The sequence below is a fragment of the Parasteatoda tepidariorum genome, chromosome 11, assembly GCF_982258835.1.
Source record: "Parasteatoda tepidariorum strain Cologne lab strain chromosome 11, Ptep-v5.0, whole genome shotgun sequence".
NCBI lineage: Eukaryota > Metazoa > Arthropoda > Arachnida > Araneae > Theridiidae > Parasteatoda > Parasteatoda tepidariorum.
In genome coordinates, this window is record NC_141765.1 from 90,960,783 (window position 1) to 90,988,335 (window position 27,553).

Sequence of the window (27,553 nt, forward strand, 5' to 3'; positions counted from 1 at the left end):
AGATGAAATTTGTTATTGTAACACAATGTCTAACTTTTTTAATATTGGCCAAGATTTCAATTTTTAACTTGTATCACTTATTAATATTTTATAAAAAAAATATACTTCTTTTAAAAAAGTTAAATTTTTTCTAAATAAATTAAACGGATGCAAAAATGAGTTATTAGGAGTTGAATGAGCACATTGTTACATAATACAGCGCACAAAAAAATAACAAAAAATCGCTCTGAATAACTTTTGTTCTAATGATAGGATTTTCTCGTACTAAGTGTCAATCTTAATGGTTTCCGGAAGGGACCTTAACCCTTTCATGACGAGTTTTTTTTTTTTTTACAACAGAACAATTTTGGTAGCATAAACTATGAGTAGGGCAGCATTATGTATGGTAGTGCCATCTATGTTCTGTGAATGAAAATACCTTCAAAAATATTGGCAGGACTGGTGAGAAAATCTCCCATTAGACAGAGAAGCGTTTCTGTCCCAAAAGATTTTTTTGAAATTTTCTTGGGGCGTATGTGTCCCGCTAGGCGCTAAAGGGTTAAATATGCTAATGAAGTTGCAAAAATTTACTTTATATGAATATATATATATATATATTTACATATTTGAATTCATGACTTTCAAACTATAAGGGGTAGCTGCAATCTGGAAGTTGTTGCTCTAATAGTATAGGCAGGAGAAGCGAATGAAAGAGTAGGCAGCATAAACTATGAGTAGGGCAGCATTATGTATGGTAGTGCCATCTATGTTCTGTGAATGAAAATACCTTCAAAAATATTGGCAGGACTGGTGAGAAAATCTCCCATTAGACAGAGAAGCGTTTCTGTCCCAAAAGATTTTTTTGAAATTTTCTTGGGGCGTATGTGTCCCGCTAGGCGCTAAAGGGTTAAATATGCTAATGAAGTTGCAAAAATTTACTTTATATGAATATATATATATATATATTTACATATTTGAATTCATGACTTTCAAACTATAAGGGGTAGCTGCAATCTGGAAGTTGTTGCTCTAATAGTATAGGCAGGAGAAGCGAATGAAAGTTTGGTTCCCTTAATGTTAATTTCACCTTTTTGCGTTTTTAGTCATATCTTTAAATCTAATTCAGCAATTAAAAAAAAAAATTGCATCCACTCATGAAACCCATTTATTCTAAGGTAATTTCATGCAAACAATATATTTTAATAATTATTTATTATTTTTTATTCAATTTTTTTATATTTTTATATAATATATTGTTTGCATAACAATTATAACTCTACATATTTTTCTATTGTAAAATCTAAAGTTTCAACTGTTTTTAGTAGAAGTTGAGAAAATTAAAATTCTTTTTTAAAAAATATTTTGGTGACTATGAAGAAATATTGAAATGGGGCAATTAATATTTAAATGTTAACTTAAAGGAACTTGACTTACACATGCGTAGTATTAAATTTCTTTCATATTTACTTTCCTAGAGAATAGCAAGTAACATTAAACTCATTGCCGCTTCAAACGTTTAAGATAAATAATAATACGAATATTGAGTATATATTTAATAAGGTTTTATGGTTTATTAGTGATGGTTTCTAAATGTAAATTCTTCGAAATATATACAGTATTTTGTATATTTTTAGCGTTGGGAAAAATTTGAACCTGTTCAACCTGAGTTGAAAGAAGACAAATCAGATAGAATTGTTAATTTCAAACTTGTGACTATAACAGAAACAAAAGATGATGCTGCAGATTTATCATTTTATGCTCAACATTTTGATGAAGGTAAGATACAAGTATGCTTTGTCATCTATTTTGATATTAAGTTTATTTTCTTACTCAGTGTTATATTTTCCTTTTTAAAACATTGTATTGTAAACGTTGTGTCTTTTTAAAACATGATCTAAAGATTGTAAAGTTTATAGTAGTTTTCTTCTTCTCTTTTTGAGTGTGAAATAAATATTTTGAATCTAATTGCAATTTTATGCTTTCAGAAATGTCTTCCAAAATAGTATTTATCTCAATTTGATAACTTATCATTCAACCCTACATTGCATATGAATTTCCCTTTGGACTCCTGATGGATTTTTACATTTTTCAGATATGAAAGACTTCTGTGAAAAAGCAGAAATCTGCTTTTTTCTCGTAATTTTTAAAATTTCTGACCATTTTTCCAAAAACGTACATTTTTAAGGAGTCCAATTATTAGAGAAACCCCTTCCCCTATGACTAACCCCTATGGCTATTTCATAAAGTTTCACATATTTTTGCATTATATTTATATTTGTCCAAAATTTGCTTATTGTTAAATTTTTAAAAAGCGTCTTTGCTTCAAGATCCGATAATAAATCAGCAAGCTCATCTTGCAGGTTGATGTCCACGTTTTCAATTAGAGCAGAAAATGGCACAATAATCCAATCAGGGATTCCAATGTTTTCCAAATCAGCAAAGCGCAGTTTAAAATGGTTGCTCAATTTTTGAAGATGACCTGTATATATTTCCAAGTCTTCTTCTTTTATTTCTTTTGTCGTAGATTTGAAAAATACTGATAATCCTTACGTAGCCATGAAGATCTAAATAAATTTAATTTTACTTGGAAATCTAACAGTATTGTTCGAGCTTTGATAATTGTTACATCTTTTCCTTGTAGCTTTGTTTGGACATCATTTAATTTTTCCAAATAAGTCCGCTAACTAAAAAATATGGTTCTTATTATTTGGGAGTTCATCGCTCAGAACAGGGTTTATTTCGCTGAGAAATTCGGTTGCAGAGTCAAATAACTTGACGAGCCTTTGCAAGCATACACCTCTAGACAACCATCTAACTTCGGTGTGCAGAAGTAATTGATTAAATAACTCGCCGTTTTCCTCACAAAGTTTGGAAAATAATCTTGATTTAAGAGGTTGGGCTTTAATTTGATTGATGCACTTAATACTAAACTGTAAAGCTTTATGTAACTCTGGACTCAGATATTTTGCTACTAAGTTGTTTCTATGCACACAACACAATGAATAGTATGTATACCGGGCACTTTTTCTTTGAGAAATGTAGCAAAACCCCTGTAACGCCCTACCATAGCAAGTGCCCCATCTGTGGCTACTGCTATTATATTTTCAAGCAGAATATCATATTTATTTAAATATTCCTGTAAACATCTAAAAATTGTCTCTCCTTTTCCATCAGTTTCAAGATATTTAGCAAATAAAAATTCATCAATGACTTGTCCATTCATTTTACTGAAATATCTAACGTACATCAAAAGAATGGCGGAAACGCCAAAGACAGATTCATCAAGTTGAATAGAGAACTTGCAATTTTTTGGCTCTGAAACTACCGTATTTTCTATTTCTTCAGCCATTTTGTCGATAAGCCATTTTACAGAATTTGCACTTAATGGCAATGACTTTAAAACATTAACGGAGTCTTTTTTAATTATAATACACCCTCAATGATGTCTTTAATTGCAGGTATAACCTTATTTCTTCAGCAATTGTGTGTGATTTCCCTCCCCCTTTGCTATACTAAGCAAAATCTTGTACGAAACTACTAATCACCCTTCAGATTCAACTTCAGTAGACTGCTTCATAAAACTTCTTATAGTTGGTCGCCTTAAGAATTTTTCTTTAAGTTTTTTGAAAAATTCAAGTTCTTCATTTTTTTTATCTGAGTGAACCCTATCAAGATCTTCCATTTTTGACGGTTTCTTGTAGTCATTTCCAAAAGTTTTTTCGCATAGAAGATGCATAGGAATCGTTTCATTTGTCTGGGAACAAAAAATTCAAATTTCAAATAATCCAATGAACAATACCGACTTTTTTTTTAGAAACTGAAGCTGCCATTTTTCAATTAGGGTTCTATAAATAAATAAGAAATAATTTAATATAGTATACAGACTAAACAATGACAAAACTATAGCATACTTTGTATTTTTTTACAAAAATCGCGCAATTTTTGAAGATATTATTATTTTAATTTGATGTGTGTAGTTTAATTTAATTTGATGTGTGTAGTTTAATTTAATTTGATGTGTGTAGTTTAATTTAATTTCCAGTTAGTAGTAAACAGCAATAATGTTGTTGTATTGCTGTTTACTACTAACTGGAAATTAAATTAAACTTATTTCATACAAAATTGTTATTCTTAAGAACAATTAAAGACACACATCTGATTAAAATAATATTTTCAAAAATTTGGTAATTTTCATTAAAAAAAATACAAAGTGTGCTATAGTTTTGTCGTGGGCTGTACTAATTCATATTATTAATGCTTACCTTCTTTTTTTTTTACATGCATTGATGATTAAAATTGATATCTAAACTAAACAAATGGTTTTATCAAAAAATTAACTAATTATCCAAAACTATAAAAGTTTTAATAATGACACTGCAAATATTTAACACTGTTCACAGTTTGCAAAGATAGCTGAAACTGCGTATGATATTTGCCTTTGTAACGTCAATGCCCGTCGCACGTGACATTTGGGCAAGCGCACATATGCATATGATTTATAAACAAGAAGTGCAGAGTTCGTGCCACTGCACGCTGGTACGTAAATACTTGCTTCACCCGAATAAATATATGTTTATTAATTTATGTTCTATAAAGAAACTGATATTAAGTCAATTATAAAAAATTCACAAATTTTACATATAAGGTGAAGGTAAATAATGCGTGTTCGATAATATATATTTATCGTTAATAGATGACATGATCCAAACGTTTAACAATACATTTATTGGTGATTCACAACATAACGAGAAACAACTGCTGCTGGGAGTCCAGAACGAAAAGGACCGTTAAAGTAGATGTACTACTATCTCCATCAGAATGTCAGAACAACAGCTGTTGTGAGTGGAAGTTATAGTTGGGCTTACTTACAAGGTATATGCGCTTGCAGCGCCACCTCATTACATGTACTGGGATGAATCACTACAGAGTATCCCCCCAGTGAACAAGGTGAACGACACAATACGAGAGTTCAAGAAGATGAAAATGCAGGATACATATTGAAAATACAATACGAAATGCAATTATAAAAATATAAAAAAAAATAATGCAATATTAAAAATGCTAATACAATGTTTGATACTATGCAAAATACAATTTTGAAGTAATATACAAAGACAGAATTGAAAAACAAAATTGTTATAAAAGTACATTTATTTCTTTACATAATTCAAAAGACTATATGCAAAACAAAATCATTTGACATACTATTTTACTTACTGTTTAGGAAAATGGACAGTACCTCCAGAGCTAGTTTTTTGTGGCTTATTGACAGGTGTCGTAGATAAAGATAATGGATCAGATATTTTAGGTTCTGGAATATATATTGTTATATTTATATTGTTATTGACATCAATAGTGTCTGACAATCGATAGGCAGGCTTGATGCGATCTATCAAAACTGTTGTGTTTTTACCATTGACCTCAATAATACAAGTTTTTGAATCTCTGTTAATGACAAGGTGAGGACCTGTATATGGTGGTGTTAGAGGACGGTTAACTTTGTCTGATCTTAAAAATACATGAGTGCAGGTTGATAATGAAGGAGTAACAAAAATGCTAGGAATGCCATGCGAAGAAGTGGCAGTGGGATTTAGTGCCTGCATTGTTTGAACTAAATTAGAAACATAATTAGGATCAACAGTTTGATTAAGTTGTTTCTTATCAGTAATAAGATCGGAAGGTTGTATCATATACTAATTGTGCAGGTGTTGCATTAATGCCATTCTTGAGAGCTGAGCGCAAACCTAAAAGTACGATTGGAAGTGTCCATTTAGTTTGGTTATCTGCTTTAAGAGCATCTTTTAAATGCCTATGGTAGCGTTCCAAAATTCCGTTTGATTGAGGATGGTAAGCTGAAGTTCGAATTCGGTTGCAACCTTTAGCATTTGTAAGTTCTCGAAATAGAGTAGATTCGAAATTGCGTCCCTGGTCGGTAGTGATAGTGACTGGGCATCCAAATCTGGAAATCCAACCGTGCAATAAGGCACGAGCAGTTGTTTCTGCAGTCATATCAGATGTAGGAATGACTTCAGGCCATCTTGAAAATCGATCAATAACTGTTAAGCAATACTGATTTCCATCAGATGGGGAAAGTGGTTCAATGAAGTCTAAGTGGATGTGAGCAAAGCGAGCATCCGGTAGGGTAAATGTACCTGTAGGAGATTTGGTGTGTGTTATTATTTTTGCTCTTTGGCAATTATCACAACTACGAACCATAGATTTAATATCGTTATGCATGCCGGGCCATACGAATCTTTTTGAAATTAAATTAATTGAGGCTGACATACCAGGGTGTGAAAAATGTAAATTTTCAAAAACTTGTTTTCGTAAACTCAGAGGAACAAAAGGACGGGAATGTTTTAGAGACATATCGCAATATAAACTTATATCCTCAATAGGAAAATAATGTTTTTCTAATTTTAGAGAAGTGGTATTTGATTGCAAAAGTGTTTGAAGTTCTTTATCTTCTGATTGAGCAGAAGCAAATTCTTTATAATTGATGATTGTTGGGGAAATTTGGATAATCTCAATACGAGATCAGCATCTTGATTTTCAGAGCCTTCCATGTATCTAATATCAGTAGAAAATTGTGAGATATAAAACTACTAAATAAAATAGTTGTTTCTTGCAGCTGACTAGTAAAATCAACAATGCTCGGAATCGGGTATTTGTCTTTTTCAGTATAAGCATTAAGTGCTCTGAAATCGCCAACCGGACGCCAGTCATCGCTGTTCTTTTTCGGAACTATGTGTAGCGGAGAAGCATAATTGCTGTTGGATGGGCGCATGTGACCCAAATCCAACATATGCTGGAATTCCATTTTTGCAATTTTTAGCCTGTCAGGAGCGAGACGTCGAGGTTTAGCATATACAGGTTGGCCAAAAGTATCGATATGATGTTGTACAGAATGTTTAATAATTTGATCGGGGCTTGGAGATTTACTGATGTTAGGAAATTCTCTTAAAATTTCAGAAAAAATATCATCATTTACAATTGATTTGATAGAATAAATATCAGAATTATGAAATACACAATGCGTATTTAAATGAGATTCAATATCAAATAACTTACGTTTTCTAAGATCCGGTTTTAAATTAAAGTAATGCAGAAAATCAGCACCTATAATGAGGATTGAAACATTGCATACATAAAAAGGATACACAAATTGTCTTCGTAAGCCTAAATTAATGGATAATAATTTCCGTTTGTAAACATTAATGGAAGTTCCATTAGCTGCAATGAATGTTTGAATTGGAGCATACATTTTATCTATTTTCGATGTTGGTATCAAAGAACAGTCGCTTCCTGTGTCCACTAGAAAGGATAAATTACTTTTCTGATCTTTTACAAAGAGGCGACGAGAGGTGAATGGCGAGGCGTATGTCGCCGTTACTCCTTGCCGTTGTCGTTTAACACTGTAAAATTACAGGGAGGTACACACTTATGAGCTTTCGAGTTAAATTTCCTATGATACCAACAGAATCTGTTAGAACTTTGGCTTCTCTGTCGAAAATTATTTCGATATGGAGATTGAGTCCGAGTAACACTTCTGGAATGTCTCAGAGTCATTTTAGCAACTTCTTCTCTCAAATGTTTTATTTCTTTCAAGAGTTCAGAGTCAGCATGTAAAGAATTTTGAGAGGAAACAGCACTTACTTGTGGAAGTGATATATCCAAAACTTTATCGGCAATTTCAGCAGCTTTTAATGGTGAGAGATCTTGTACTGATGCCAAAATAAATTGTGCGTTAGAGGGTAGTTGTTGCAGAAATAACTCTAGAAGGAGAGTATCAGATACGCTATGGTTTTCAGCTCTTTGCTGCATTATGCGAAGGAGTTCGGATGGTTTACGATCGCCGAGTTGTTCCCCAGCTAACAATCGACGAATTTCTTGCGATTTCGTTTCCCCACAACATTGAATAATTTCTTCTTTTAAATTCTTAAAAGGATCAGATATGTCAGGCAAAATTATTATATTAAAATTATTTCGATATGGAGATTGAGTCCGAGTAACACTTCTGGAATGTCTCAGAGTCATTTTAGCAACTTCTTCTCTCAAATGTTTTATTTCTTTCAAGAGTTCAGAGTCAGCATGTAAAGAATTTTGAGAGGAAACAGCACTTACTTGTGGAAGTGATATATCCAAAACTTTATCGGCAATTTCAGCAGCTTTTAATGGTGAGAGATCTTGTACTGATGCCAAAATAAATTGTGCGTTAGAGGGTAGTTGTTGCAGAAATAACTCTAAAAGGAGAGTATCAGATACGCTATGGTTTTCAGCTCTTTGCTGCATTATGCGAAGGAGTTCGGATGGTTTACGATCGCCGAGTTGTTCCCCAGCTAACAATCGACGAATTTCTTGCGATTTCGTTTCCCCACAACATTGAATAATTTCTTCTTTTAAATTCTTAAAAGGATCAGATATGTCAGGCAAAATTATTATATCCCGAACCATCATGGCAGTTTCTGGCGGTAAATTAGCAACACAATAATTTTACTTAGTTTTGGAATCTGTAATGGCTTTAGGTGTTGCTAGTTGAAACGTAGATTCGACCATAGTGAACCATAAAGCAGGATCCGTAGGAATTAAAATTGGAATTTTTACAGCAGCAGTTTCAGTCATTTTAAACGAAAATAGAATGTCCGGAACGAAACGAGAAAAGGAAAGTGCAGAATCACATCAAAACGAAAAAAGAATGTCAGGAAGTCACCATTAAGGTGAAGGTAAATAATGCGATAATATATATTTATCGTTAATAGATGACATGAGCCAAACGTTTAACAAAACATTTATTGGTGATTCACAACATAACGAGAAACAACTGCTGCTGGGAGTCCAGAACGAAAAGGACCGTTAAAGTAGATGTTCTGACATTCTGATGGAGATAGTAGTACAAGAGCTGTTGTGAGTGGAAGTTATAGTTGGGCTTACTTACAAGGTATATGCGCTTGCAGCGCCACCTCATTACATGTACTGGGATGAATCACTACACATACTTAATTATGTATGTGTGATTTGCGTATTAAGAACTGTTTTTTCTTCGACCCCCAATCGAACTTTCCGATTTGGATCGACCTCCATTAGACCCCCTGGCTCAGATCGATCCCCACTTTTGTTAAATTGACCCCTGGGGATCTATATAGACCACTTTGGCGACCTATGTTTTAGGTCAACATATTCTGATTTTTTAGTATTTTAGCGCCTTTCGACTCCTTATGCCGATTTTCTTTCAACCAAGGATGGATCTAAGAACTGAGCAGTGCATGGGATTTTTCCGTGAATATCGCAGAATTCCACGTATCTCAAGACCATTGGTTTGCGAACTTCCACGAATCAAAAACTTATAATCCAACGAAATTTTTAAACTTATGCTAAATCTCTTTAACTAGACACTTACATACATGTGATTCTTCTTCTAGTTTGATTTCTTTGGTTAGGCTGATTTTTCGTAATTATAAATATTAGAAACCACGCCGGAATCTGCTAATATCACAATTTTAATATCAATAATTTATATTTGTATTTAACTCAACTGATTTAAAAGTTACGAGTTGCGATTCCTTTTCATGCAATTTGAAAATCTTACATTGCAATTCCTATTCACTCCATTTAAAAATCATGAAACATTCTTTTATGAAACGCTGCTCTTTTTAAGCACTTCAAGCCGTAGTAACTTAAATTCAAAATTTGCATCGCTTAATAACATATTAAGGATACAGAAATTTGAAAAATCATGTGTAAATGTTAAATAATGATAAATAACAGTCAAAAAATGACATGAATGTTTGATGGAATCATTGTAAACCAGGCTCATCAAAAAGTGATAACTCAAATTGGATATTTGCATATTGTATTAACATGAATTAGAAAAAAAAAAACATGTAGAAATGACTGACAAAATAGTCAGTGCAAAAACGATCAGAAAATGTTCTGGATTTATGATGGAATGGTCGCAAGTTTAGCGACTGAAAGTAGATGACAGAAATTCGAAATTTGTGTTGTAATAACATTGAAATTTGAAAAATCATGTGGAATAGCTGAAAAACAATTGTAAAATGGCATGGATTTGCAATAGAATAATTTTTTCTATCTGAGCCCGGGAAAATGGGTTAAATCGAATTCAAAATTTGTATGTTGCAACGACATATATTAAAATGATAAAAACTTGAGAAAGCATGTGCATGTGTAAATGACTGGAAAAAAAGTCATTGATAGCTGCAAAAGAAAAAAAATATTGAAAAACCACTCAGATATACAATAGAATCAGCACAAATCCAGCGCATCAAAAAATTATGATTTTTGCATATAATATTATACCTTTAAAAATATCAGAATTTGAAAAAAACTAAACACCTAGAAAGGGCTGAAAAAACAAGAGATAACTGCAGAAAAAAAAAATCTTTGTTACGAAATCGGAGAAGATGGAATCTTCATTAATTGAACGTGTCCAAAAGTTGCCCCAGTTCTAAATCTGTGTGCCATATTAACACTGAACTAAAGATATGGAAATTTAAAAAAATATGTAGAAAAGGATAAAAGATGATTAAAACCCTTATGGATTTTAGGGGAAATTGGCAGAAATAGGCCTTTTTAAATAACTTAGTTTTAAATATATTGGGTGCATTATCAGGATTGAAGTGCATGTGAGACATAAATTGATTATCCTAAGGGCTAACAAGTGAATGTCACAAAAAAAAAATTAGAATTTTCCTGACTAATTTGTAAAGGAAAAAAGTGGGAATCTTATTTAAATTAAGCTTAATGTAGGAAATTCAAAATAAGTCAGAAAATGTCTGAAATAAAAGGAGCAAAGTGAAAGAAGCTGAACTCTTTCAAATTTATTATTATTAATGTAGAAAGTATAGACTAATTTTAATAACAATGAGTGTAAATACTTATTTAAACTAAATGTTCTGTGTGTTTCTTCAAACTCACAGTCTGGAATGATTAAACTGTAGCTGAGAACAGAAGAAAATTTAGACTCATTTTTTTTATTTTTTCTTCCTAAGTTTCTCAAACAAAAGATAAAAGCTTACTCAAGCAAAAAATTTTCCTAGTTGAGCTCAAAATTGGCTCAATAAGATAATAAGAACTATAAGAACATGTACCTAGATACCAATATCTAGATTTTTTAATATCTGTTCTAGAAAGGCTTTCAATATTGGAACAAGATTCATTTCTATCAAGTAACAATATTTTTTTAACAACATTATAAGCCTTTAAGGGACCCAGATAGAAATGAATCGTTGTCCATTATTAAAAGCTGTTATAGGACTGATATTAAAAAATCTAGACATCCCAATGTTTGCCCAACATCGTAAGTCTAAAAGGGTCCTACATAGAAAATAATATTGATCCATTTTTCAGAGCCATTCTATGACAAATATTAGAAAATATAGACCCCCAATATTTCACTATATCTTCACCTTACAAGCATTCTATATAGAAAGTAATATTGGTTTAATGTTCAAAACCATTCAGGGACCATTATTACAAAATATAGAATCCCCAAATATAGAAATGATGAATGAAATGAATATGTACATGATTATTAGTATTTTTTTTAAAAATTTATTATTTTATTCAAGGGTTCTTGTGAATATTTTGAAAAAATTTAATATGAATTAGACTTACATAATTTATTCCTTTTCTGGTGTTAGACGGAAAAAAAAGTAAAAGCAATGCATTGTACTAAAAATTAAAATATACTAATAGTATTGGAAACTTTATTTTAAGGTATTCTTTTATAAATGTGTTTTGAAATTATTTTGTTAATGCACATTTATATGCAAATAGTATTTGATTTTATAAAATTATTTTTAAATGATTGTTTTAAACTATTTATAAGGTCCAAAGTTAGATGAACTAATGAATGAATTAAGGGAAGAATTCGAAAGCAGTCCTCCATATCCTGGTAACTATGTGCCTACCAAGAATGATATATGTGCCGCAAAATATTCTGCCGATAATCAGTGGTATCGTGCTCGAATTCTTAAAAATGCTAAAGATGGTGTTTTAGTTTCTTTCATCGATTTTGGAAATGTAAGTATTGATGTTTTTCTTCCTAAAAATATGGTATTTCCTTTAAAAAATGCAGCCTTATTTTGAATTGGGAAAACTACTTATTTAATTTGTTTATTTTAACTGTTGAGTATGACTGCTCAGGCTTAACAATTGTTATGAATTCACAACAGAAATATCTATATTTTGTTCTTTTCCAAGCAATTAAAATTGAATTTTGTTTACCTAATTGAGATAAATATTTTGTTGTAGTTAGTTCCATTTATAGACTAAAATAATAAGTCTAATTATGATTAACATTTTTTGAAATTTATTTCAAAATTAAAGATACTGTTTTTTTATTAAAAATGCAACGTTTGTTATTATTTTTCAATCCAAATTGTAACAGTTTGTAGATTGCCAGCATTTCTTCATTCAATCCTCTTAATTCAAACATTTAAAGATAATAGATCTACCTTATGTTTTCACCAAATCATACTGTTGACATTATCTTTCATGTACCTTTTAGTGGTAACCTCACAGTACTAGATGGCAGAGCTGTTGACTGCAACATCGGACTCACTCTTATTTATTCATTTGTATTCATATTTTATTTGTAAATCATCTGCAATTCTATTTTAAATTAACTATTATAGTCATCATTATTAGTCTGATAAATGTTACTAGTGCTGAACCACTAACTTAGCTGAATGAGTTGATTGAACAGCTGACTTGTGCAAAGTTCATTCATCAATCATTGACTGGTTCAAATTGGATAACAATTTGATGAAAGAAATAAACAGATCTTAAAGGTGCTTGTGTGAAAGACTTCCTCAGTTAGTACTGAAACTTATCAAGTATAACATTTTGCATAACACCAACTATACTAATAATTACTATTGAGGAAATTATTATTAACACAGTTGTATGTACATTTCAAAAATAATCTAAGTTTCTTGGTCTAAGTTGTTTTTTTATTTCCCTCCAACTCATGACTAGAAAGAAACTGGTTAGCTAGCTTTCTTATGTATGTTGTCTTAAGCTAATTGCCTGTAATATTTTTGACTAACACTGTGTTAATGTATTTGCTAACTTGTCTGTTTAGCTGAATATTTTCAATAGCTCAAATTATTTTTGTTCAATTTTTTTATAGAAAGAAGTCCTACTTCCAGCAAAATTAGCTGCATTACCTGCCAAATATAAATCTCTTCCACCATGTGCCCATGAGTATGCTTTAGCATTTGTGAAGCTTCCAAAAGATGTAATTAATTCTATATTTAAAATAATCATATTATTATTACAATAGCAAGATTTATTGTTTGACTAAAAAACTAAAAACTGTTAGGCATTGAAATGTTAAAACTTGTACTTTTTATGCATTTTTAGTTTATAGATATTATATTATCTTGTTTATTTTATGAAACAGCTGTTTTAAAAATATGCTGAGGATCTAAGTTTTTATCTGATTTACCAATTTTTTTTTATATAATTGTATTGTAATCAGCAAGTTAAGAAAAATAATTTATGTTCCAAGGAATTTCAGTAAAATTTAAACTATTGAAATGTAAATTTATTTGAAAAATCTTATTTAATTTGTGCGATTCAGTTAATGATTATTTCAAGATATGATTATTAATTTTTAAATATGTAATTAAATATGTAATCATAAAAATATTTCTTGAATGTATAAATGGTAAGAATTTAACTCTGACAATAAGGTGACAATCTACATTTTGAAAAGATAACACTCATAACTTAGCAATTAAAATAGCAGTTTATTATTATTATTTTCAATTGTCTGTCATACTTCAAAAATAACACAAGCCTGCGAAATTGAAGTTTTTGAAAAATACAAGAGGTTATTGTTAATTTATATGTTATTTGATGCCCTGATTCTGAAAATGACCTTCATTTTCCACCATCACGTCAGGATTTTTTGTAAAATCGATATAAATGTTTTTACTAAAATCCTATTTGGAACGGAATTCACTCAAACAAGATTGACCTGAGAGAAGGGAAGAGGAAACCGGCTGCAGATGACTTATATTTGATATATGAGCCTTGAACTTCTGGATGCTCCGAGTCTGAGGACTCTGAAGAAATGACTGGCAATTCAGTTGGAGGCACAAATACATCAGTTCCATGAGGAACGTGGTGTTTGGTCGATGGAATGTTATCAAGATAAGATACTTCGATTTTTCTGGTTATACCCACGAACATTGCAGGAACGAAAATAACAAGTGGTTCTTAGGCTCCCTCCATGTTATAGGAATTCCAAATCGTAAGGGAGTCTTCTTTCCTCGGAACCATAAGCGTATATCTTTTAGACACTGTACACAGACTTTATGAGGAGCCAACGATTTGGCCTGATCTCAGAATCTCATCCAAAAATACGCAAGATAAATATGTCTTACATAGTCTGTAATGCTCCTCGTGCGAATTTTAACAACACTATGTTCGCCGCATATGTAACAAAAGTCATCTGGGAAATTTTCACAATATCTCGAACTCGAAGCTATGTTTCACGAAACATACAGAGAAGAACGTTAAAAATACTTCCAAAAAATGACGCCCGATTACCCTTGCTAGTGTTCATTAGAGGTCAGCGAACCAAGATAAGAATTTTCATGACGCTATTGGTCGAGAAATATGGTGACCGAAAGGTGTCAAAGGTGTTCTTTTGTAGATTTAACCAAAGTAGAATGTTGGTCAGGCAAGAAGAGAAGTAATTCAGAAACAAAAGAAAAAAATATGGTAAATGTTCATAAAAATTCCAGCAAAATTGAATTTTTAGAAAAATGTGACATGATGGAAAATTTTCATTATTGTTTTCCATTTTAGCACCAAAAAATACATAAAGTTCAGCTATCAGACCTCTTGTATTTTTTTCATCGCAGGCCTGTGTAATTAGTCTTTCTATTTTATTATGAAAGAGGAATCTTTCACATTAAAATTTTTTTCAAATAAATAACTCATTTATGTTTGAATAAGTTTCAAGGAACAAATATTTTGTTTAATTAATACATAAGGAAAAAATTCAATTTTTAATGTAATTAGTTTTTACTTTGTGTTCTTTATAGACTTCTGTATTGTATATTTAAAACTTTATTATCAGAAAATAGGAAGTAAGCTACTACACACGTTGGAAGTTGTAAATCATTATTTACATAAGAAGGATAAAAAAATTTTTAAAATTTTTTTCTTCTGATCAATCACTAAGTAGACCAAAATAAGGATTATATAAATGTATAACCAGTTTGTTGGACGATGAAATTTAAAGATAGTTCCTTATAAATTCTTGTATATCCAACCTTGTTACCTTAAACACTGATTTTCCACTAATTTAATCCATCTTTTTGACAACAATGATTCAGCCATAGATTTTTAAAGGTGTCTAAAAATATCTATTAGACATGGTTATAATGTAACACTTTGTATGTGCTAGGAATAATTAGGTAAATAAAGTCTTTAAAAAATATAAGGTTGATTTGAAAAAAAAAAAAACTCTCGTCTATGCCTATGGTTTAAAACAAAGGAGTTTTAGTTTGAGCAGATACATAGAGCTAAATGTAGGAAATAATTTTATTTATGCCTATTTATTGTAATATTTATTTTATAAGGCTTAAAGTTAATGAGTAGAATAAAATTTCATGTAAATACTATTACAGTTAAAGATCTTTATAACACCAAATTTGAAGTACTAGGCTTTGCGTTATATAGAATTTTGAGTATGTTTAAAATTTTGAATTTAATTTATAAGGGAAAAAATGGAATTTTTCAGAGCATTAGAACTAATATCACAAAAAGAAAAAAAATCAATTTTGGTTTGCTTAGCTGTTGAAATTAACCTCTCAGCAAATAATGTAAAAAGTTAATAGTTCTTACTTAAATACTAACTTTTTTAAACTATAATTTTCATTTCTTTTACATCCACTAAACCAGTATGGTTTATAGAGAATTGCTGTTTATAGAATCATGTTATATAGATCTTCTATCGTGATTTAAAAAAATTTTTAAATTATATTTTGATTAAAATTAACTGTCATTTCTCTTAAAAGCACAGGACTCAAAACACATATTGACGCAGTGGACTGTTATTTTATTTGCTTCACACATTGAATTCACACACTTGCCTCTTTTGAGGTTGTTAATACACTCACTAGTTCTCGTTGCTTACACAGAGGGCACTGCTTGCATACAAAACTGAACATTAACTGTTATTTTATAGTAGAGTTATGATTTATGTCACCTGTGAATGAGTTTTTTCATTGCTAATAACATCTTTTTAAAAGCGACTGGCTATGTAAAAAGGAGTGGATGACTAAAATTATTTTTGCTGAATATGACAATATTGGAAATGTATTTGCTTGACAAGAAAAATACATTTTTAAATGCACAAAAGCTTAATGCGCAATGATCAATGTACTGGAGTTGAATGTTCAAATAAAGTTTTTTTCTGAAAAGAACAGTAGTAAATTATAACCACAAAAGTAGAAATAATATATAAATGCTGATCCTGGCTCAAATTCTAGCGCACAAATCTGCATTCATATACTACTGTTACAAATTATAATTTTTATAAGCTATATGAATTTTTTACGGAAAAAAATACTCTAATTTTATCATTTCGATCTTGATTCAAATCTCGCTCAAGAGTTCTAGCCCACTTGATATCAGTTCATAGATCCCGGGCTTCAAATCTTTGAATTATCTGGTTATATTTTCCGAAACTATTGATATTTATTATAGAACAGTTTTAGAACATTTAAGGAATTAAAACTGAAATATTTTACTATCTATAAATGTACAAATTGACGAAGAGAGAAGTTGGAAGAGCTGTTTAAAAATGATATAAAATTAGTTAAATTGCAATCTGAAATTAGAAAAAATAATGAAATAAAACTAATGATAAGTATAAATATGGTATAATAGTTGTAAAAATATGGGTTCTCTTAAAATATATCTTTGATTTCTTTAATGAATACAAAAAAGTAATGACCGAATCCTGACTTTAAGGTCCTTGTTGAAGATAATATTGGCTACCTTACGTTAAATTTAAAAAAGCAGCAGCCGTGCAATTCGAACAATTAAGATCATATTATTCATCTATAGAAATAAATTGGGATCGCTACATCATCATCAAATCAAGTGTATTATTTAATAATGCGAATGGATCTAATTCTATTCCGGTGACATCACTAAAAGAATAACCTTTTCTTTATTAATTTTAATAAAATTAAGTTTGTATATAAGTTTTAAAAAAGTTTAATTTAATATTTACACTTTAATTGAATTTTTAGTTTACGTGTGAATTTTCATGCCTCTGATATACCAATACCCTTTTTAACGCATTTCGACCAATTCCACAATCCGCATTAAATTGCAGTTCTATTGTAGCAGTGAATGTTTTTGTATATATTTTAAGCTAAACAACTTTTTTTAATAAAAATTGCAAAATATTTTTTGTATTCTAAAAGTGATGATCAAGCTTTTTTTTGTAAGATTTTTAATAAATGTGCCTTTTAGGTTGAAAGTGCAAGTGATGCTAGAGCTGCATTTTTCGACGAAACTGTTCAACATAGTAGCCTAAGGTTAAATATTGAATATAAAAATGGTTCCTTGTCCCATGTTACTCTTTTAACTACTGATGAGAAAGAAGACATTGGGAAAAAATTGGTAGAAAAAGGATATGCTCTTGTTGATAGAAGACCTGAGAAAAAGTTCTACAAACTTATAAGTGAATATTTGTCTGCTCAAGAAACAGCAAAGAAAAATAGGGTATGATCATTTTATAATCTTATAAGCTGTATAATTTTTATTGGTTTTGTATATTGGATATTTGTAGTGGCTGACAGAGCAAAAGTATCAACTTATAACATTTAAAATGAAAAAGTTGGCTTGATTAATTTCGTTATCAGTCTTTGAGACAGGTAATCTATAGCTGTAGCAAGCACAATTGAAGACCATGGGGGAAAATGGCTTAGGTTCATAACAGTTTTAAATTTTTATTTCCAAAGCAGCAGGCGATACAGACATTATCCTAACGCTGTACAGGGATCAAAGGAAAATAAAAATACAAATACAGAAAGAGATGAAATATACAAAATACAAAAACAAAACATCAAACACAAAAGTTAAATCAAGAACTTAAATTGAACTTAGTATCGGGAGTAGATGCAGTTCTTTTTGAGAACTGAACAGTAACAGTTGATTCAGAGAAAAAACGATTTTGTTCTCAGAAAGAAGGTTTATTCTCAGTATGACCAATCTTCATTTTGTAATAACTGTCAGAGAGAACCATGTTATTGATTTGTGAGAACTTAGTAATCCATAAACAGGGTTCCCACGGTCCCTAAAAGTTCTTAAAAACTGCTTAATTTTTATTTTGGAAAATAAGGGCCCTTAAATGTAATTAATTTTGGTACAAGGTGTTTATAAGTCCTTAATTTTTTAGCATCACTATAGTTGAAAGGAACGATTTTTCAGTTAAAATTTTTAAAGCATATAGTCGCTCTCTTATCATCCAGGATTAGACCATGCATCGAGGGTAGAGCATTTTAGAAAGACTAGGGATGTGTGAGGGGGCTACAGGCAAGGGGAATAAAGCATGTCCTTTCATTAACATGTTGGTTCTTTCTTTAATATATTCTAACTTTTGCCTAGAATGATACTCATGAGGATAGTGAAGCATTCTAAAGGAAAAGAATAGAGTGTGGACAAGGGGATACTGCACATGGAAGAGATAGTGCTTTTTTGGGGGTTGAATTATAAGGTACCTAAGTAGAAGATCCACGCTAACCTTCAAAATCGTCAGAATTCAAGAACAGTTCTACTGGTAACGCATCTGTTTATAGGAACAAAGTAAAACCCTATGAAAAGAAGTATCAGATAAAATTTTTGAACTAGAATCTATGACAAAAACTATTTCTACAAAACTTAAATTAAACGAATTTGTATAATATATAAATGTGTAATAAGTAATTTTAAATTTAATAAAATTCTGAATTCATTTCATTTTAATGAACACAATTAAAACCCCACGATTGTAAGCAAAAGACCTTCGTCACAGAGCCTCAACTATAATTAGCACTTGGAGAATATTTCTTTTCTTTAAACATGCCAATAATACATTGATCTAACCAAAATTCTATTTTCTTAGTCAGAAAAATTATCTTTATCCATTTCGTTGTTGGTTCAACTGCTCTCTTTAGCAACTGAAGCTAAGTCAATTTTGCTGTATAAATGTACCTTACAGACTTTGTTATTGTAATACATTATTTTCTGACAAACATTTAAACCTGAAGTTTGAATAATTTTACTGGTTGAGCACTTTCCACTAGATGTAAGGACACAACTTTGTGTCTTCTTCAGATATTCATTTTATCATAATTTTCAAAATTGTCAGCTCAGTCTTTGTCCTACCTTTATTGCTGCTCATTTCTGTTAAAGAAAAAACTTATCTACCTTTAATCAATTCATATTTATTAATAAATTAATCTCAATCAAGTAATATATATCCGTTGCCATCTTCACAAGGAATACTAAAACTTCAAAGAAATGCATGAAAAATTTGCAAGTTGAAGACATTATCACAATCTTTGTGGCCACAGCAATATTTAAGTGACTGTATTATTTTTAAAATTTACTGGTAGCCTTAAAATTTTTACTCTCACTGAAAAACTTTTTTTATGTTGCCCTTTTTCCCTTGATATTTATATATTTACAAATCCCATTTGTTGCATTGTTTTTCATGTAATAATGCAAAAAAAGTTTTACTGAGATTTTTAGTAATTGATAACTTTAAAGAAAAAGATATAATTTCCATTACTGTAAACAGTTTCTTGCTCTTTTTGTAGCTTATTAGTAAAAATACTTAATAGTAATTAATAATTATTTTTGTTTAAAATAAACATTGGTAAATATTGTTATGCATTTGAGAATTCCTTAAAAATTAAATTTGATACATTTTAAGTAAGTTCACAAAAAGTATTGATATACATGAAACTAACTCTAGTTTAAGAATTTTTTCTTCTAGTTCTAATGATTTGTTTGAAGTTTGACTAAGTGTTTTCAGTGTAGTATCTTTTTTTATGACACATAAATTATGGCTTTTTATGTATATCATTGAAGTTATAGATTTCAAAGATATTTTTTTGTACTGATGAGTCAAAACATTATGACCACCCCCTCATTTCTCAATTGAACTGACCTGGGTGATGGAATCTGGATTTCACATTGATCATGTCAGGGTATGTCATCTTCCAGGCAAGCAGTTTATCTCTACCTGTACATATACATTTGTATCATACTCAGTCTGGCGATGGTGGTGTTATGCTTTGGGGCCGTTTTCATGTTACTCTGGAAATTGAAACTTCCAGAAGGACTACTGCTGCTTAGACATTTGGTACAACCTGTTTCCAGCTATCTACCAAGAACGTGTAGCATGCATGCCAAGGCAATTGCAGCTGTTTTGCAGGCCAAAGGAGGCATTATTCAGGGTTGCCACGGCACCGGGAGAACCTGGAAAACCGGGAAAATACAGGGAATTTAAAAGTCAAATGCAAAGACAGGGAAAATGCAGGGAATTTCGCGTTTTTCCTTAAAAACTGGGAAAACGCAGGGAAGTTTTTAGTTTTTTCGCTGAAAAATTCCAATCTCTTTAACAATCATAAGAAGAAACGATCGCAGCTGTAGCTCGCTCCAAAAACGAAATAACATCCGTTGAACCGTGCGCGGAAGCTCATCCATTTCTACCATCGTCACTCCCCTCATCTTCTGCATAGGCCAGTCCAATTTCGAGGAGGTAGCTCTTTCTCCTCTAGAAACTCACAAATTGCGCATGCGCAAGTACGAGTCTCTCCGTCTCGTCGAATGCGCATATGGACTCGCGCTCGCGGAAGTGGCAACATTCCATCTGCTGTTGCGTAATGGTGTAGCTGTTGTTTGGTCGCTCGCATGTGTGTTTACATGTTGAATATTTTGTTGGTATTTTTTATCAATAAAAGTTGGTTAGTGATTTCTTTTAAAATTGAGCTGCTCTAAGTCCGTTTTCAATATGGATTGGATGGATAAAAATATTAATCCCGACTTTGCAGCATGGGTTACCGAAGTTCCGAAAAATCCATTTGCTGCGTACTGCTTGCTGTGCAATAAGAAAATAAGCCTAAGTAATATAGGGAGACAAGCGCTTACCAGTCATAAGAAGACAAAAAATCATACAAAACGAAGTGCCGATTCAGAAAACACGCCATCAATTTTGGATTACGGAAAAACGGAAGTTGCGCATACCTCAAGTCCAAAAACAAAAGATTTGGTGTCCGGAAATAAACCAATAACTAACTTTTTAATTCATGAACAATCATTTAAAGCTGAACTGTTATGGGCATTAAAACTCGTTGCATCGCATTCGTTGTTTAATGCTTTTAATGATGTAGCGGAATTATTTTCACTAATGTTCGCTGATAGTGAAATAGCCAAAAAGTGTACGTTGGGGCGTACAAAAATGTCGTACCTTATCTGTTTCGGATTAGCACCATTTTTTCAACAATCTCTTCTGAAATCTTTAAAGAACAAAAAATTTGTCATATGCTTTGATGAAGCTTTGAACCGCATTTCGCAAAAATGTCAAATGGACCTTATAGTAAGATATTGGTGTGATTCAACTAATAGTCTTCACAAGATATTTCAATTCTGTATTTTTAAGGCATACTACAGCTCAAGAACTCTTTAAGAATTTTAAAGAAGTTATATCAAGTTTAGACTTAGTTACTCTTACAAATCAGCATGGATGGACCAAGCGTCAATTTAAAATTTTTAAAACACGTCAACGAAGAACTTTTGTCAGAAAATGACTGTAAAATTTTAAATCTGGGTACTTGTGGACTACACATAATCCACGGAGCGTTGCAGTATGGACACAAATCTACTGGGTGGAAAGTAGATGTTACTTTAAGAGCAATGTATGGAATATTTAAAGATAGTCCAGCAAGACCTGCTAATTTTCTGGAAGTAACAGGTTCTTCCGAATTTCCATTAAAGTTTTGTTCTATCCGCTGGGTAGAAAATATTAATGTTTGTGAACGTGCTATGTAAAAAAATACATTGAGTTCAGTAAAAAAGAAATGCCTGGATCTATGACTTGTGACAATATCAAAGGTGCTTGTCGGGACAAATTGATTCTAGCTAAAATTAGCTTCTTTTCCTATATTTCAAATATTCTTCAGCCATTTCTTAAAAAAATTTCAGACCTCTGAACCAATGGTGCCTTTTTTGTATGAAAATGTCTTCATTCTTGTTAGACAGTTGATGAAAAATATTGTCAAAAGTAGCATAATTGAAGAAGGAAAATCATTTGACAGTTTATTTTTGATTGATCTTGATGATCCGAAGAATTTACGGCTGAGAAAAAATACTGACATTGGAATAGTAACTACAGGTTACTTAAATTCTAGTGATGCTACTGAAGCAGAAAAAAGAGACTTTTTGGTAGAATGCTTTTTTTTTGTGAAGAGCACTACAAAAGAAATATTTGAACGTATGTCTAAGAATTTTGCTGTGTTGAAAGCTGCATCCTGTTTAAACCCCCATCTTTTAAAGAGCAATCCGGTATTGTGTGAAAAGCGAATGGTTAGTTTGCTTCAACTTCTTTTTTCGAATGCACAAATTTCCCCAGCCTGTTCAGAACGTGCAGAACTCCAGTTTGAAACTTTTCTGGAGAAACTGAAAAGTGTTTACAAAGAGGAACTTAATTCATTTAATGAAGATATGCGATTAGATGATTTTTATTCGAATATTTTAAAGTCCAGTGAATTTTCTGAACTTTTTGAAGTCGCAACAATAATTCTTACATTGTCGCATGGCAATGCTGCTGTAGAGAGTGGATTTAGCATAAACAAGGATATGCTTGTTGAGAATCTGAAAGACGAGTTCTTAGTTGGACTGAGGACTGTTTATGATGCCATACATTTTTATGGGGGGGGTCCTAAATGTTCCACTATCTAAAGATTTGCTTCATTATGCAAAATTAGCGCGAGGGAGGTACCAACAAGCTTTAGAAAAGCAGAGAAGCATCGAGCTAAAGAAGAAGAGTCCAACAAGCGGAAGGCAGTAACACAAATCAAATTGTTGCCGAGGAAAAAAATGAAACTGATATCTGAAAAATCTGTGGAAGTTGCAGAAATTGATGCTCAAATACATGAATTGAGCAAAAAAAAGGATTGCTAATTTTAATTGAAAATAGTTTTTGTTAATAAGTTAATCAATAAATTGTTTCAAGATAGCAAGAATGTTATTTTTTTTCCACCTGAGACCTTCATTTTGTGTGAAATTTATTTAGAGCATTAGGTGATTGGAAGTGAGCATGATTGGTTAATATAATTCCTGTCTTGATGAACTTTGGGTAAGAAAAATTGTTTCTTTTCTGTATTATTTTTAGTAATGTTGAATTATTACTCACCTCAAGTGAAACTAGGTGTTAAAACTAGGGAAGTAATTTTTTTCTAATCTAAGTGTTGTTTGTGTGTTTCTTATAATACTGCGTATACATACTGGGAAATTTTTTTCCAGATTTGAGTGGCAACCCTGATTATTGAATAGGTGGTCATTATGTTTTGGCTCTTCAATTTACTAATTATTTTAATTTGTGATTTGCTTCTATCATTTTCGTTATTTTTTAGGCTAATCTATGGGTTTATGGTGATATAACAGAAGATGATGCAAAGGAATTTGGGTGAAATGTTTTTTCATCACTAATGTACTGTCCAAGAAAAGAACATGGTCCAGATATAATCACTGTGATCGTTGTGCCTAAATATTTCAGAGTAATTTGTATGAATGAATTTCTGATTAAATTGTTAAATGAATGAATTACAAGAACCATTATTGAATTTTTTTAAACAAAAACTGAGGGACTCAAGATTTTTAAAATTTAATTACCAAAAATGAATTTATTCTGTTATTTTAAATTAAAAGATGGCAGTGCTTTATTCATGGAAAAAACCATGATTTGACAGTGTAAAAATATCTATGTTTTACAATAAAACTTTAAAAAAAAAAGGAGATCTTGTGCCTTTAAACTTTTTATATTCTTTTAGATGTACTTTTTATTTCAGATACATGCTATATTTTATTTATATTCAAATTTATATGTTTTTAATATCAGGCTTGAAGTTACATTTCCTACCACTTCCATCGCCAGGATTTTATTTTGTATGAGGTTCCAATTTATATGCACTTTTGCATAGATAGTGGAATCCTGGTTTTACATTGTCTGTTTCATGCGTTATCGTGCTTCCTGAGTTATTTCTGCTATTCCGTGCCTGTGTTCCTTCACAGGATGATCAGCTATCCGCTTATTGACCGCAGCCTTGACTTTGTTCTACTGGGAACCGTGTTTTTATGATCATTCCACTGCGGGACCAATGCGTGAATGGTAAATTGATTCCAAAAATATAGAGTACAATATACATAAAAAACAAATTGATCATGTTTCCAAATATTTAATTTATGTATCGTGCTAAATGGGACATTTTGTTATCAAATTGGAAAAAAAAAAATTATAGAATATTTTATCTGCATTCAGTGTTTATACTTAATGTTGCTAGAAAAATCATTAGCTTAAGTTACTTTTTATTAAACTTTTATTTAGATGCATGAATTAAGTTGCTAATTTTTATACAAAATTTTATTATGATATGAGGCAGAAAATTAATGTTTTTTTTTTATCAATATTTATTCAAGTTTAAACAAATATTTTGAACAATTAGTTTTCGAATAATTTAGCAATAGACAAAAAACAGAGCTTATCACTATCATGGTAAAATTACATTATTCAAAGTTAAGAAAAATATGAGCAAATGGTTATATATTAAAATATATAAGTTTCTGCAGTAATTAAACCAATTTCATTCGATTAATAGGTGTCTTGAATCTTTTTCAGCCTTTCTTCATATAAGAATAGTATAAGACTTTGACAAATGATTCACATAAATCAAAAATTGAAACTAAACATATGCCAAGCCACAGCCCCATATAGCCTCCTATGTAGCTGAATAGTTCAACGCTCTATAAAATGCAACATAGTAAATCAAGGGTAGAAATGCATCATCTTAGATTTTTAAAACAATAAACAATGTCAGACAAATGTGAAATGTTTTCATTCAAATTATTTCTGGCACATTTTTCAAACCAACTCATTTCAAAAATCAAGGAATGTTCAGTTTTTAAAACTTTATCCAGGTTTTAAAATGTAGGAAAATAAACTGTCTGATTTCTTAAGATATCCAACTGAATAAAAATCGGCAATTTTGATGAAAATTTTGATTTTTTTTAAAGTATCCATACTTAATTTTAGTTAATTAGCCTTAAATTTTTGATCTCTGATTTTTCAAAATTAAGTTATCGGGAATGTATTTCCGAAACCCGAAATTAACTCCCTAAAATAGATTGAAAAAACTTTTTTTCTTATGCTTTCAGTATTCCAACCTTTTTTTTTTTATTTGAATAAATTATATATTTAAAGCAACTAAAATTCATTTTTCGGAAATTAAGTTTCGAATTATAAAATTTTTTTTTTGTTCTCGGCATTTTCTTACATTTTAAATGCATTTTCTAAAGAACGTTGATTTGGAGAAAATTTCTTCATGCTTTCATGTATTGCAAAAAAAAAAAAATTAATAAATAAAAATTCTTCGAAATTTTATATAGTGATAGCAATATTTTGAAGAAAAAAAACATGTCTGAATGTTAATTTGTTATTTTTAATAAGAATAATAAATAAGAATATTTAATAACAATATTAATAATAATATGAGAATATTAAATATAAGAATATTAGAGAACTTTAAATAAGAATATTTACATTTTTCTTTTAAAATTCAATATTAAGCAATATATTATGATTTTGGTTCAAAACACAGGTAATCGCATTATTGATCCAAGAAAAAAAATTATTTGAAATTTACGCATTACAATTTGGCGTTGAGCTGTTTGCGTGACATGAAAAATTTGTACTTTTTAAGCTCAAATTGAAATTATTTTGAAAAAATATTTAATAAATTTTAAAAACTTTACTTCATATTTATAATTTTAAGACTCCTGCTTTCTAAACATAAAATGAAATTTTAACTAAACCTTTTTTTAAAAAAAATTGCGTTAAATTTAGTCGGATACCTTAAACTATAATTTCACTTCGTTTACTATACTTGGGGTAATTCATGAAAATTAATTAAATTTCATAAAATTCATAAAAATTAAGCACATTCCATGATTCTCCATATTGGATAAATTAGCGGATCTATAAATAAATGACTAAAGGAATCCAAGATTTTATTATTTAGCGAATCGATAAATTTAACGAATCAAAACAGTTAATTAAAAAATGAAGTCACAAAATGTTGAACAGAAATTGGCTTGTTTGAAATATAAACTTGCGTTATCGATTTCTTTTGATTCACTCATTCATGTATTTGTTACACTACTGATTCATTCGTTTATCACTTCACTATTGACTCATTCAGTCAATGATTCATAGATTTGATGATGTTTTTGCTAAACGCATTCAGTTATAAACTAATTCGTTGATTCATTGATTTGCTTATCAGGAAGGAAAGGTATGAAAATTGCTCTAGCAAACTAATTTTTATGTAGGGTGTTTAAAAAATGCATCGAGAAACTTTTAAGAGCGGTAGAGCACATAAAGTTGGCATAGAAATACAAGACGAAAAAAGTAGTCTTCTGCCAGATGGTGTTCATTCATCAGCACCTCTGCTGTCGATAATTGAGCACCATCTAGCAGAAGTGCCGAATTAATCATAAGTACCTCTGGTTCTAGTGATTAAAACTAAACTAAACTCAGCGGCGCGACAGCCCATAGAGGGCCAAGGCCTACTGTGCCCATCTCAGTTTTCTTGACCTTGGGCTCTGGGGTACAGAAGCAGATGTTCCGGTTAGGTGGTCAGCCGAACTCGGAATCCCCAGTGTTAGTTCCCAAGCATGCTTGGTACTCATTTATCGACCCACTGAAGGGATGAAAGGCTGAGTCAACCTTGCCCAGCCCGAGGATCGAACCAGGGACCTGTGGCACGACAGCGCTACCGCTCAGCCACCGGGCGTCGGTTCTAGTGATTAGTTTGGCATTATGTACTGGTTCCATTGCCTTCAGTCCCGCAGTGGACTGATCGTTAAGACACGGTTCCCAGCAGATCACCGAAGTCAAGCATCACTGGCTGCGGTCAGTGTGAGGGTGGGTGACCACTTGGATCAGTCTGCGTAGGGACCGAGGGTGTGCGGTATTGGTCCTCGTTAAACTGTGCTACCGTAAAGTGCTCGACTTCGCGCGCAGGTCGTCAGGCTACCGAAGCGGGGGTGCCATCCCTTCCGCAGAGGATAAAAATTGCGATGGCATGTCTTCGGATCATCCTCCGGGATGTTTCCCAGACCGTCGCCAATAGCCCATTTTGCAGCTCTAGTGCGACGTAAATTAACAACAACCATTGCCTTCATCCTCACCTGATTTAGTAAAGCTTGATTTATTTTTCTATGGTAAACTCTCAAAACTATTATATCTCAAGATTTT

At 31.2% G+C, this 27,553-nt stretch overlaps 1 protein-coding gene and 1 long non-coding RNA gene across 2 annotated transcripts in view; both read left to right on the plus strand.

The window, feature by feature from the left end:
• Positions 1 to 23,844, plus strand: part of LOC107444575 (staphylococcal nuclease domain-containing protein 1) — a 65,263-nt gene extending 41,419 nt beyond the window's left edge. Inside the window, exons 14-18 of the mRNA XM_043041169.3 lie at positions 1,614 to 1,755; positions 11,828 to 12,021; positions 13,133 to 13,240; positions 17,506 to 17,757; positions 23,655 to 23,844. Coding sequence (XP_042897103.1) covers positions 1,614 to 1,755; positions 11,828 to 12,021; positions 13,133 to 13,240; positions 17,506 to 17,757; positions 23,655 to 23,711 — 753 coding nt within the window. The 3' untranslated portion in view covers positions 23,712 to 23,844. The remainder of the gene's footprint in view (positions 1 to 1,613; positions 1,756 to 11,827; positions 12,022 to 13,132; positions 13,241 to 17,505; positions 17,758 to 23,654) is intronic.
• LOC147801881 (uncharacterized) overlaps positions 1 to 27,553 on the plus strand; it is a 287,387-nt gene that overhangs the window by 137,032 nt on the left and 122,802 nt on the right. The gene's annotated exons all lie outside the window — the stretch shown is intronic.